At 36.3% G+C, this 12,599-nt stretch overlaps 1 protein-coding gene and 1 pseudogene across 1 annotated transcript; one reads left to right on the plus strand and one right to left on the minus strand.

Annotated features, from left to right (window-relative positions):
- The first annotated feature begins 10 nt into the window (after nucleotides 1–10).
- LOC141818047 (serine/threonine-protein kinase ATR-like) lies at nucleotides 11–8,905 on the plus strand (annotated as a pseudogene).
- A 929-nt stretch (nucleotides 8,906–9,834) lies between these two features.
- Nucleotides 9,835–12,145, minus strand: LOC141818048 (K(+) efflux antiporter 4-like). Its single transcript, XM_074705637.1, has 7 exons — nucleotides 12,095–12,145; nucleotides 11,916–12,011; nucleotides 11,067–11,255; nucleotides 10,902–10,979; nucleotides 10,706–10,750; nucleotides 10,520–10,615; nucleotides 9,835–10,187 (listed from the first exon to the last, which is right to left on the minus strand). The coding sequence occupies exons 2-7, from the start codon at nucleotides 11,955–11,957 to the stop codon at nucleotides 10,146–10,148; spliced, it is 492 nt and encodes a 163-aa protein (XP_074561738.1). The 5' UTR covers nucleotides 11,958–12,011; nucleotides 12,095–12,145; the 3' UTR covers nucleotides 9,835–10,145.
- Nucleotides 12,146–12,599: the final 454 nt, after the last annotated feature.

The raw sequence follows: 12,599 nt of genomic DNA on the forward strand, positions 1-12,599 counted from the left end.
TCAGTTTGCTATGTGCAGTGCTTATATAAAAATTGTTTACTGTTGTCATCCACAAATTTGGGAACCTAGATTTCTTATTAGGATGTTATGTTCGGAAAGACCTTGTTTACCCATGATCCAATGTATTCAAGCAGCAATCACTATATTGACTCCCAGTGATGTTCTAAAAGGTGAAGTTGATACTAGCACATCTATTGCTAATTTAAAGTCATCTGTGCTGCCACAAATCAATAGCAAAAGATCAATGGAAATAAACTCTATTGTTGAGTGTAAAGACTTCAGAAGACCTCTGATTTCTTTGTGGATATTGAGCAGAAGAAAAAGATTGCAAATGAAATGAGGAGAACAATTTCTCTGTTTCTTGAGTCTGCCAAACCTACAAATTTGAAAGCTTCTCCATTAAAACCAGAAACAAATATAACAGCTCTTAGTCTCCTGTGCCTTGCCTTTTCTGCTCACCCACATTCTAGATTATCTTCTAGCATTTTCCATCAACATGTTTCTTGGATTCCTTGGATATGCAAGCAGGTTTGTAAATGAATATCAGAATAATGTACCGTAGATCAATACCTGTGAATTTTTTATTCATTCTCCATTATTAACTCTCAACTAATTGGTTTGCTGCACAGGCAAAGGATTCAAGCTTATTAGCATCTGTTTTGCTAATATATTTACAAGCTGTTCACAGCATATTGTGTCTTCAAGGTGTGCACCACTTAACACTCTGTCATTTTCTTTGTTGGGTTGTATGAAATTACCAACTAGGTTTCTACAGTTTCTTTTTGCTGACATTGTTTTAGGTCGTTAGTTAAGTCAAATAACATCTTTTATTGTTATTTTCAGGAGGTTGTTTAGTTAAATTTTAATCACATTTCAAGAAATCACTTTTTTTTAAAGAAATGATAGAAGATACACACAAAAAGATTTATTTCAGTTAAAGGAAATAGGAGCAAGAAAACATAGAACCATAAAAAGTCAATTCAAGGAATGTGGAAACAAAGCAATATTACACACATTGCTCACCTGACTTTTAACCTTAAACTCTTAGGTTGAATCAACTATTCCTTCTTCATTCTGAAATATTAGTGTTCCTTCCAAACACTTGGCTACAAACATGCGTAATTGGACTGTTCTTTTTGTTTGGTTCACATTTTTATTCAGGCAAACAAAAAATTTTAGTTTACCTTGATTTGTTCTTTTGTTTGGTCCACAAACCAAGCTATGTTAAGGTTGTGGATAGAGGATATGATAATTGCTGGAAAGTTCAAGAAATTACTAACCCATACCCATGATACATAGCAACATGCTAAGAGAAGATCCAGTGTTTGTTAATGCATGTCAAGTATTTTGAAGTTTGAATCCTGAACTCATACAATAAGCTTTGTAGTTATTGCAATTCTTTTTTTTTTTTGTGTGTGTGGTTATGCATGTGAATAGATGTCTGAGACTCTGAAGCACTGCTTGGTTCAGTGCTTGATGAGTGTCTGTTTCTACTTTTATTACAGCATAATCTTTTAATGTTTAGGCCCATGTACTGATGTACCCTACTAATTTTGTGGAAAAAAAAGTTTACTGCATTCAATGGGATAGCCATATACATAGGAGGCCCTTTGAAAAATCAACTCAAGTGGACCACCTAGGTAAAGCTCAAGCAGTTCGCTTAGATGGTCTAGACAGGTTTAAAGAAAAAATTATTTTTTTTTATAAGTAACCAGTTCATTTGATATAAAATGTAGCCATAATTCTCCCCACAGTTTGAGCCTTTTTTGCCTGAGCCTCCCATCCCATACTGCTTTTGTCTCCCTTTTTTATTCAATATCAATGGCCTATACTAATTTTAGCTATCTTTTCTTATTTCTCTTCCCTATGTGTAAACTCCCTCTTCTCTTGTCTATTTTCTCATTCATCATTATTATTTTTTAAATTTTGTTACTGCTTGTTTTGTTATAATGTGAAATGTAAAATTTTTTGTTGTTACGTGGTTAGTGCTTATTATCAATTATCACTTGTTTATTTGTCATGCTAGATTATTAGGCATATAATTGTTAAACATGAAAATTAACATTAGTTTTTTCTTAATTTAACATACTTCTATTTTCTATTTCAATATTGTTTTAACAGTGGCTGCCTAGGTCCCTTGCCTACGGCCTAAGCACCTGGCATTAGGCTGACCATGTACCATCTCGAACAAACTTTTATGCAATATCTTTCGCCTTATTATTTGCTATTTTATATTTAAGTACGTGTTCATTTTTGTAATCTTTAAGTCACGTTTTCTTTTTTTGGTAGTATATCTGCAACATGTTTCTTATGATGTTACAATTGTATTTTTAATGCTCCAAGAAATGACTGTCATGTCCTGTAATTATCATCTGAGCCAGCATTGTATTAACAAAGGCTTATATCAAGTTTGATCCTTGATTATTAATTCTAGTTTAGCTACCTGCATTTCTGAATGCCAACTTGATTAATTCTACATCCATGATTCAGATCTCGAGTCACGAGAAAAGTTGTTTGTTCTGATGTTGAAAGGAGCAGCTGTGGACTAGAGTTGTTGAAATTTGGACTTGTAATTCTATTATTCAGCAAGCTTGTCAAGTCGGTAAAATTAAATGTCTATGTGTACAAGTTTTCTCAAAGATTGGTCCTAAACTAAAGGATGAAAGTGATTTAGAAGTTCTGGACTTGGCTATTCATGATGAAGATGAAGAAGTTTGCATTGAAGCTGTCACATCAATGCCAGTCATTGTATTATGCTCTGGTCAGATATTTTTTGAGAAAATGCTCAGAAAACTTGAGTGAGTAGATGTTTACTAGACACACACTACATACTTACATTCATTGAAATCCCTAATGCTTGCTTATTTCTGTTGTTTTTCTAAGTCCTACATTCTACCATCTTTGTTATTGTTATCTAGGTACAGCCAGATTGTTAATGACTTTTCAACTCACATGTTTTATAGAAAGCATTCTCTTTTACTTGAATAGAAAAAAAAACATGGGAGTATTGCTACAATACCAACCTTTTGTTCCTAGGCTTGGGCAAACATGGGAGTATTGCTACAATACGAACCTTTTGTTTTCAATTGCCTTTACACTGAGAAAGATATTGCTAAACATTCCCCTTAAATTGATTATAGAAACACAAACCTATTTTGCTAGAAGTTTTTAATTCATATTGTTATTAATCCCATATTCTATTAATGATCAAAAATCTTTTTTATTTATTAAGCATTATGTCTGTCATCCTATTGCATCCTGGACTTTTTATTGATTGTTTAATGCTGCAGATCTGTGGGTCATTTCACACAAATAACAATCAAGCATCCTATTATTTTGGTTACATGGCATGTTTATATGGATCTTCAAACTCTCATGGTGGACAAGATAGTCCTTGCAAGCTTGTCTAGGCGATCACAATGAGAGGCAGATCTGCTTTTGCACTTCTCCTGAGTGGATTCTGCTGCCCCTATTGTGACAAAGGAATGCACAATAGAGCCCAACCTTATAATGTCATATCTATGGCTATGTTGCAGACAGTAGACTCTGACATTAGATGAATGGCTTTGTTGTTTTTCAGGACGATGATTTGGAAGAATTCCTGTGATGGTTGAAGAAGTAGCCAAAATATTGAATAGTTCTGATGACCTTCCAAGCTTTCTAAAGAATCATTTTGTTGGCCTTTTAAATAGCATCGATCGTAAAATGCTTCGCTCTAAAGATCTCTGGTTGCAGAAATAAGCCTTGAAGCGCATTGAAAAGTTGATTGAGATGATGGGTCCTTATCTCAGTACACATATTCCCAAAATTATGGTTCTTTTGATCTATGCTATTGATAAGGAAGCACTTCAAGCTGAAGGACTCTCAGTCTTATATTTTTTTATCAAGCAGCTGACTAAACTATCACCATCTAGCACCAAAGATATAATCTCACAGGTTCTAGCTGAATTTATTCTGTGTTTGGAGAAATGCAAAGAAAATCCTTCTGTACATTTAGGTAAAATTGGTCATATCTTGGAAGATTTTGTTGTTAAGAATCAACTTGTACTCAAGCAGCAAATTAGACAACTTCCTCTTTTGCCTAGTCTTCCAGCATTGAACAAAGTCATACAGGAGACAAGGGCATCAACATGTCTGCGTGGTCAGTTGGACTGTACTGTTGATGGTCTTAATCATGAAAGTCTAAATGTAAGATATATGATGGCGTGTGAGTTACGTGAACTGTTGAATTTGGAAAGAGAGGAAGTTACCACTCTTATTGCTGAAGATTGTATTATGGATTTGGATGTTATAAGCTCATCACTACTTAAAGGTTGTGCAGAGGAGTCAAGGGCAGTCGTTGGCCGACAGTTGAAGTTAGCCTGTGCAGATTGTTTAGGCGCACTTGGTGCAATGGACCCAGATAAATGAAAAGCGCTCCGAAGATATTCGAAGGGCTTTAAAATTAAATGCTTTGATGATGACTTAATTTTTGAACTGATTCACAAACATCTTGCCAGGGCATTCAGAACTGCTTCTAATACAATTGTCCAGGATTCAGCTGCATTTGCTATACAAGAACTTCTGAAACTAGCTGGTTGCCGGACATCACCAAGTGGGAATCTTATATCTGAAGTTCAAACTATATGTGAGAGTGACAAGCAGAATGAGATTAATACAGGGGGTCAAAGGTTGTTGAATCGATTTTCTGATCATGTCAAGGAAATTATTGCAACATGTTTGACTTCAAGGTTCCAACTTCCTGTTGCAAGTGATTCAAAATCGGTTAATACTGTTTATCGCCCTTCAATGTCATTCCGGAGATGACTTCAAGGTACCTTAAACGATTTTCCCAGTCTTTAGTCATTTTTATAAATTTTGGATCATCCAAAGTGAAGGATGTTTCAAGAAATGAACCTTGCCCCAGAAGAGCACTATAATCTTCCAACTCACAAAGCATGTGAAGTTTCACTATGTACGGATATGCATGGACATAAGAATCCATACCAGCGGCTGCCAAGGGAACAAGTAATGCCTCTTTTGATTGTGCAATTCTCTCAGCAACCATGAACTGATCTTTCTTCATCATGGCCTGGATAATCTTGGCAAGCCCCAAATCAAATGAAGCAATGCTCTCAGAGATATTGCCTGCTACATCTTTTTCAGCAGAAGAGAGGTACTCATCCATCAGATCCCATCTACCTAACCTCCATGCTGCCTGCACACCTTGCATGCACCATGTATTCTTATATTCTGGCATTCTAGAGATTAGACCATCTACATGTGTAACCATGGCTTGAAAGTGACACATGTTAAGCAAACCATTGAGAAAATCTGAATGCATTTGAACTGAAGTAGGCTCCACCTGCAAGGCCTGTTCACATAACGTCAGTACTTCTACCCAATTTCCTGCTTTCTTATTTATTAGAAGTTGATCTTGCAGTTTGGATGTTTTTCTCAAGTTAGCCAAACCAGAGAGGCTATCAGGCTCATCTAAACCACTATAGATCTCCATCAAAAATGATATGTCTTCATCCGCAAAGGGATAATCTGAATCACTTCTTGTGGTGGCTGAATCAGTGGAACTTGATCCTCAGGCTTATCAAATCTGATTCTCACAGCAGCTGGATTGAATGAACCGGACTTCTCTCGGACATGTGATTCAAAATACATCAGTGCACGAGCATGAGCCTGGCATCTGAAGGAGGCCTTAGCAAGAGTAACTTTTGGAATGGATGCTAGTAACTCAGATACATTGACCATAGCTTCCCTTTCAACTTTAAGATCATCAACCCATTGACCTAGATTATCAAGAAGAGTAAAAACCGCCTGTATGCATACTTCACTCTGTCCACCAGCAATTCCATGCACTGTAGCTCCACTGTGCCCTAAAGCTGCAGCATTAAGAACAGATAAGATTTCCTCTGTTATGCTATGCCTTGCTTCAAGTGTGCCATGGCAGACAACATTAAGTACTAAATACGGTAGCAAATAAGCAGCTGTCTGCATATCATGTCGTACTATTCCGTGGCATGCACTGAAAATACTGGAGCGTGGACCAGTTGTCTGAGCAGTAAGCTTCCTTATCCAAAAGAATATCCATCTCCGGAATGACATTGAAGGGCGATAAACAGTTTTAACAGATTTTGAATCACTTGCAACAGGAAGTTGGAACCTTGAAGTCAAACATGTTGCAATAATTTCCTTGACATGATCAGAAAATCGATCCAACAACCTTTGACCCCCTGTATTAATCTCATCCTGCAAGTCACTCAAATAAAGTTTCAACTGCAACTTCAGACATAAGATTCCCACTTGGTGATGCCTGGCAACCAGCTAGCTTCAGAAGTTCTTGTATAGCAAATGCAGCTGAATCCTGGACAATTGTATTAGAAGCAGTTCTGAATGCCTTGGCAAGATGTTTGTCAATCAGTTCAAAAATTAAGTCATCATCAGAGCATTCAATTTTAAAGCGCTCCGAATATCTTCGAAGCGCTTTAAATTTATCTGGGTCTATTGCACCAAGTGCGCCTAAACAATCTGCACATGCTAACTTCAACTGTCGGCCAACTTCTGCCCTTGACTCCTCTGCACAACCTTTAAGTAGTGATGAGATTAAGGAGCTTATAACATCCAAATCCATAATACAATCTTCAGCAATAAGAGTGGTAACTTCCTCTCTTTCCAAATTCAACAGTTCACGTAACTCACACGCCATCATATATCTTACATTTAGACTTTCATGATTAAGACCATCAACAGCACAGTCCAACTGACCACGCAGACATGTTGATGCCCTTGTCTCCTGTATGACTTTGTTCAATGCTGGAAGACTAGGCAAAAGAGGAAGTTGTCTAATTTGCTGCTCGAGTACAAGTTGATTCTTAACAACAAAATCTTCCAAGATATGACCAATTTTACCTAAATGTACAGAAGGATTTTCTTTGCATTTCTCCAAACACAGAATAAATTCAGCTAGAACCTGTGAGATTATATCTTTGGTGCTAGATGGTGATAGTTTAGCCAGCTTCTTGATAAAAAAATATAAGACTGAGAGTCCTTCAGCTTGAAGTGCTTCCTTATCAATAGCATAGATCAAAAGAATCATAAATTTGGGAATATGTGTACTGAGATAAGGGACTCATCATCTCAATCAACTTTTCAATGCGCTTCAAGGCTTGTTTCTGCAACCAGAGATCTTTAGAGCGAAGCATTTTACGATTGATGCTATTTAAAAGGCCAACAAAATGATTCTTTAGAAAGTCTTGGAAGGTCATCAGAACTATTCAATATTTTGGCTACTTCTTCAACCATCACAGGAATTCTAAAGGTCCTGAAAAACAACAGAAGATTATCAAGCACCAAAGGAGGACCGAGATCAAGCTAAAATCATTCTCCTCTACACAAGATGGATTCACTATACAGGTCAAAAGCATAAAGAGGAGATTATCAAAAATCATTCTAAAGTGAGGGACCTGCAACCTAAGTGGGAAAAAGGATACTTTTTCTTGGCAAAATATTGTGATGATTTTCATGTTGATGCCAGGAAACGTCAAGAAGATAATCTTGCTTCCCGCACTGCTGGTAGCTCTTTGATTCCATCTACTGAAGAGAAGCTATGGTGGACGTATCTACCTGATATCTTAATGTTTTATGCAAAAGGACTTCACAAAGGGCACAAGTACCTGTTCCAAGCTCTTCCAAGATTGCTTACACTTTGGTTTGAATTTGGTAGCATATATCACCGAGATGGTTCCTCAACCAATGAGACTATGAAAACTGTCTTCACAAAGGTATTCGCATTTTCTATTCCATACTCAGTACATCACTACATTATACTTTGTAATTATTTATCTGTCTTTTCTTTCATATCTCAAAAATTATAAAGGCTTGTCTGAGGGAGTTGCCGACATATCAATGGCTAACTGTGCTATCTCAATTGGTTTCCCGCATCTGCCTCCAAAATAAAGAAATAGCTCTTATTGTTAAACGCATAATTACAACAGCGCTACAAGAATACCCACAGCAAGTTCTTTGGGCTATGGCTGCAGTTTCTAAGTCAGCAGTTGCTGCTAGGCGCGAAGCTGCTGCTGAGATCATACAAGCTGCAAGAAAAGGGTCTCAAATTGCAAGTGAAAATAGGGATTTGTTTATTCAATTTGATAGCCTGATTGAGTACCTCATTAAGCTGTGCTGTCATCCTAGTCAGCGAGGGTCGAACACAATTAATATCTCAACCGAATTTAGTGCCTTAAAAAGAATGATGCCGCTAGGGATCATCTTGCCAGTCCAGCAGGCTCTTGCTGTCACTTTACCCACTTATGACATTATTTCACGTAGTTTTGATGTCTTTTCAACCTCTGATCGTGTTATGATATCTGACATATTAGACAAGGCTGAAATCCTTTCTTCTCTTCAACGACCAAAAAAGGTATGAGCATTTTTGTGGTTTGCCCGCGCACGGCTGAAATAAAAGCAAGTTATGCAGCAGTCAGTTTGATCTGGATGAACAACAATGACAACCTAAAAATTAAGTTGATGAGTCGTTCCATTCACATTTTTCTTGCATAATGCATGCTGAGCACTAAGATTACTAACCTGGATTTATCAATTGAGCTCTGCTTTTTTGCATGTTTCTGCTTGGAAAATTCTAATTAAAAGTACATTATTTTGTTCCGTAACTGTTTTCCACAAATGGTTCTTGACTACTTTCTCAGATCCAGCTTCGTGGTTCCGAGCAAGGGTAGCTTATGTGCATACCTGTGCTGTTTGGTCCATGGTTGGGCACATTGTAGGCCTAGGGGATAGGCATGGTCATAACATTCTGTTTGACTCGACTACTGGTGACTGCATCCATGTTGATTTCAGTTGCTTGTTTGACAAAGGGTTACAGCTCAAGAAGCCCGAGTTGGTACCTTTTAGGTTAACCCAGGTAAGGAATTAAGTTCATTTCTTTATTTATTTTGAATATGTTTTCCTTCTTAAATACATATTTTGTCATTGAATCATCTAAACCAATCAAACTTAAGCCAAATTTGAAATAAGCTCGAGCAAATAAAAAAGAAATTAAATTAAACTTGAATAATAATTTCAAAAGCTAAATTCATTTTAAGCTCGATTTGATTTAACGTTGTTACTTTATCAAATAAACTTAGATATCATACAACTTGACTCGGTTTGTGTTATTTTAGATGATTATTTAATAAACATGTATGAGCATTAGAATTTTTGCCAACATTTCAATTACATATTCAACGATAAAATGTCAAAGTCTACGGGAACCGGATTGGCTTAGAAAATAAGAAAAAGTAAACAAGAACCTCTCTTTTTTTCATGACATGGTCTTCACTTGGAATAATAAGCATGAAAATGAAATTAGTATTTTGCATCTACTACTAGTTAGCGTCATAAATAAATCCATTTGCTTGAAATTTAACACCAAAGGCTGATATATTAAGGTTTGAATTTTTCAATGCATATCTTGGTTTGTTGCGTATAGCCACCACATCTTGAAGAAGTATGCCAGAATTACATGGTGACTTTTCTTAGCATTTAATGCAAGTTCTTGTGGGTTTTTTAGTAAATTTATAATCGTTTAGAAAAAGAAATTAAAAAAATATCAAGACTTCTTAATCTACCACACCTTAAATTCCCACAGGAAAAATGTGATGTAACTAAGGCACTCTTCATCGGATCGTGGGAGTTCATCCAAGTTTTATCACCTTAATTCATTGTTTCTACAGTTTGGAGATGTTGAGCACCCTTTCCAAGTGGTAATATTTAGCCATCAGCTTTATATAGAAGAATAAAAGAAGGAAATCAATAGCAACAAAAAGAACCAACACAAAAAAAAAATAAAAATAAAAAGGTGAGATAACAATGTCACATACAGCCAATGATCATAAAGTATGCCCCAAAATGAAGGGAATTTTTTTTCTTCTTCTTTCTAGCTAAATACGACCATTTCACCAGTATCATCTTCATCATTCACTAAGATGTATATATATATACACACAAGAATATGTGAAGCCTAACTCTAAGTTACAAAGTGTACCACCCAGATTAGTTTAGGTATTCTGCTGCGCTAGTTGGCACTGCCCATTTTTCACCACTAAACCACCTGCCGTAGCTGCGCAGCTGAGAAAGGGGTTCTAAGAATTTTGATGCTACAACGACCTGTCATAAGCTTCATGTATGGTAGTTTTATCCTGTAGATAGCATAAAAAAACAAAAAGGATCAAACTTTGAGGATGAGCCAGATCGGCTGACTCAAACAATTAAACTAGGAACCAGAGGCTGAATCAGTGCAGTTCTATTTAGTGAAAGCCATCCGGTTCAATCTGAAACCGGATAATTTCCAGAAGCACAGTAGAATAGAGCTCAGGTATATGTCAGGAGAGCAGAGTGTATCTTCGGGTCCAAACTATTTCGTTAAAGGAAAAAAATGAACCAATCTAAAAACCTCCAAAGGACCTAAGTTGCCGATGCCTATCAAATTGCTCATGAAGTCATAGATAAAGAAGAGGAAAAAAAATGTTACCTCATTCTGCAGGCTAGCCTCCGATGAAAACCATCGCATGAGATTACCAAGGTGGATTATAACAGGAATTAGCTTGAACATTAGGGGAGTTGTTACCTGATCCAGGAGGAATGAGTTCAACTTTGGAACAACGAAAACAGAATAAAGAAGGTAATAGTTGAATAAACAGAAATACAAAAAACTCACCAGGCTAAGTGCTGTTGTTCCTAAAAGTAATAGATACATTTTCCCCTGCAAAGGATGAGAACAAAATCATAATCTAATGTGTAATGTGTGTGTGTGTGTGTGTAAAACATAAAAGATGACAGATCAAAGAGGGAAAAATCTAAAATCCAATTCAACCTAATCCAAACATGAGAAGAAAAAAAATGCAAAAATTCACCTCAATTAGATGAAGATTTGAAGCTCGACTTAACAGAACAAATGCAAATTCCCCAATTTGAGCTAATGACAAACTCACCTTGGTTGCAAATAAATAGCAATATACCATTAGAACACAATGCAAATAATTCTAACAAATAATGAAAATTTCAGAAATGAAACTTACGAGAAATGCTGTCCTGATGCCGTATCCAAAGGCTTTCACTACAACAGTTGCCACAACTGTCTTAACTATCACAACCAGAATAACTGATGCTAACAATATATCAACATGGTGCCAGAGGAACTGAACATGTATGAGCATGCCAATGCAAGCAAGGAAAAGTGCAGCAAATAGATTCCTGATTGCTTCCACCTAAACACCCAAGAATAACAGTTAAAAAGCTAAAAGCATAAGACAATTGGGGAAAAAAGAGCAATTCTGGACCTAAGCTACCAATGACCAAATTATCATCTTGTTTCATTTTTATTTATTGCTGTGCTTTATCAAATTACACAATAAATTAAAACCTAATAGTGGGTTCTAATTAAAAAAGTAAATATGAGGGATTCAAAGAGAGATTGCCAAGTTTACTTGGTTATGAACCCTAATCAGCATATCAGCTTCTGTGTCATTTTGAAAGAAAATGTGCTTTCCATATATGTTAACACAATTCAGCTTTGTAGGGCAAGGCATGATATGAATCTCAGTATTTTACATTTCTATTGCTTTGCTTTAGCCGGTAGAGGTAGATCTTAAAATTTTCCAAAGTCAAGGCGCAGAGTAACTTTAATTCAGTAAGCATGGTTGGAAAAAAAAAACAGAATCATTGTGAGTCATCAAGACATGATGATGGTTTACTAAAACATATAACAAATGACACAAAAGTCCATCCTGAATGTATATTCAAATGACTAAGAAACTTAAGTAATCCCTTCAAGCAAATTACATAGAGTTGAGACGAAGATGCCTTCAGCTGAATTTGAATTTTGCAACCAAAATCTTAATGAGCCAAATATAAGGAAACCAGCATACCTGTTCTAGGGTATGATGAGCATAGTCCGTCGTAGATATCATAACACCAGCAACAAATGACCCTAACTCAAGACTTAGACCTAAATAATCACTAACCTGATGAAATAACATTTATCATGAGATATAAAATGCTAGTGGAAACTTTGAGCTATATTTGAAAAAGGTCAGCATCCACTTACCCAAGCCAGCAATAAGCAGAAAGCTACAGAGGCCAACTGGTAGAGCTCATTAGTCTGCAAATATAGTAAAGATTAAGTTTTGAAGCAACAATAAAAACTCCATCAAGCAAGGAAATGGCTCTTGTTTTACAAAAGGAAACAGAATTATGTCAGTCAGCCATCTGTTATTCATATCAACATTAAATAATAATCAAATGAGATGATAATATAAGTCAGTATGCCACTACCACTCCCAGAAGGCTGTGAGGCTGCCGAACTGCTGCTAGGGTTTCTCTCTCCGGTTAAAGAGTTATATGAGTGATTCTTTTCAATTTATCATATAGTTGCATTTCTTAGCCACCATGTAAATAAAGGGGCTAGCGTGAAGGAGTTGCATGTTTTTCTCTGTAACTATCGTGCATGAAATGTAAGCAAATATAGAACAAAGTGGATGTAAGGAAAATTTGTGAAAATTTATTAGAGAGCAAGATGCAATGATCACACACAATGGCTGCACTAGTCCTTT

The sequence above is a fragment of the Curcuma longa genome, unplaced genomic scaffold (genome assembly GCF_044706935.1).
Source record: "Curcuma longa cultivar G26 ecotype Majalengka, Jawa Barat unplaced genomic scaffold, ITB_CL_G26_1.1 contig_23091, whole genome shotgun sequence".
NCBI lineage: Eukaryota > Viridiplantae > Streptophyta > Magnoliopsida > Zingiberales > Zingiberaceae > Curcuma > Curcuma longa.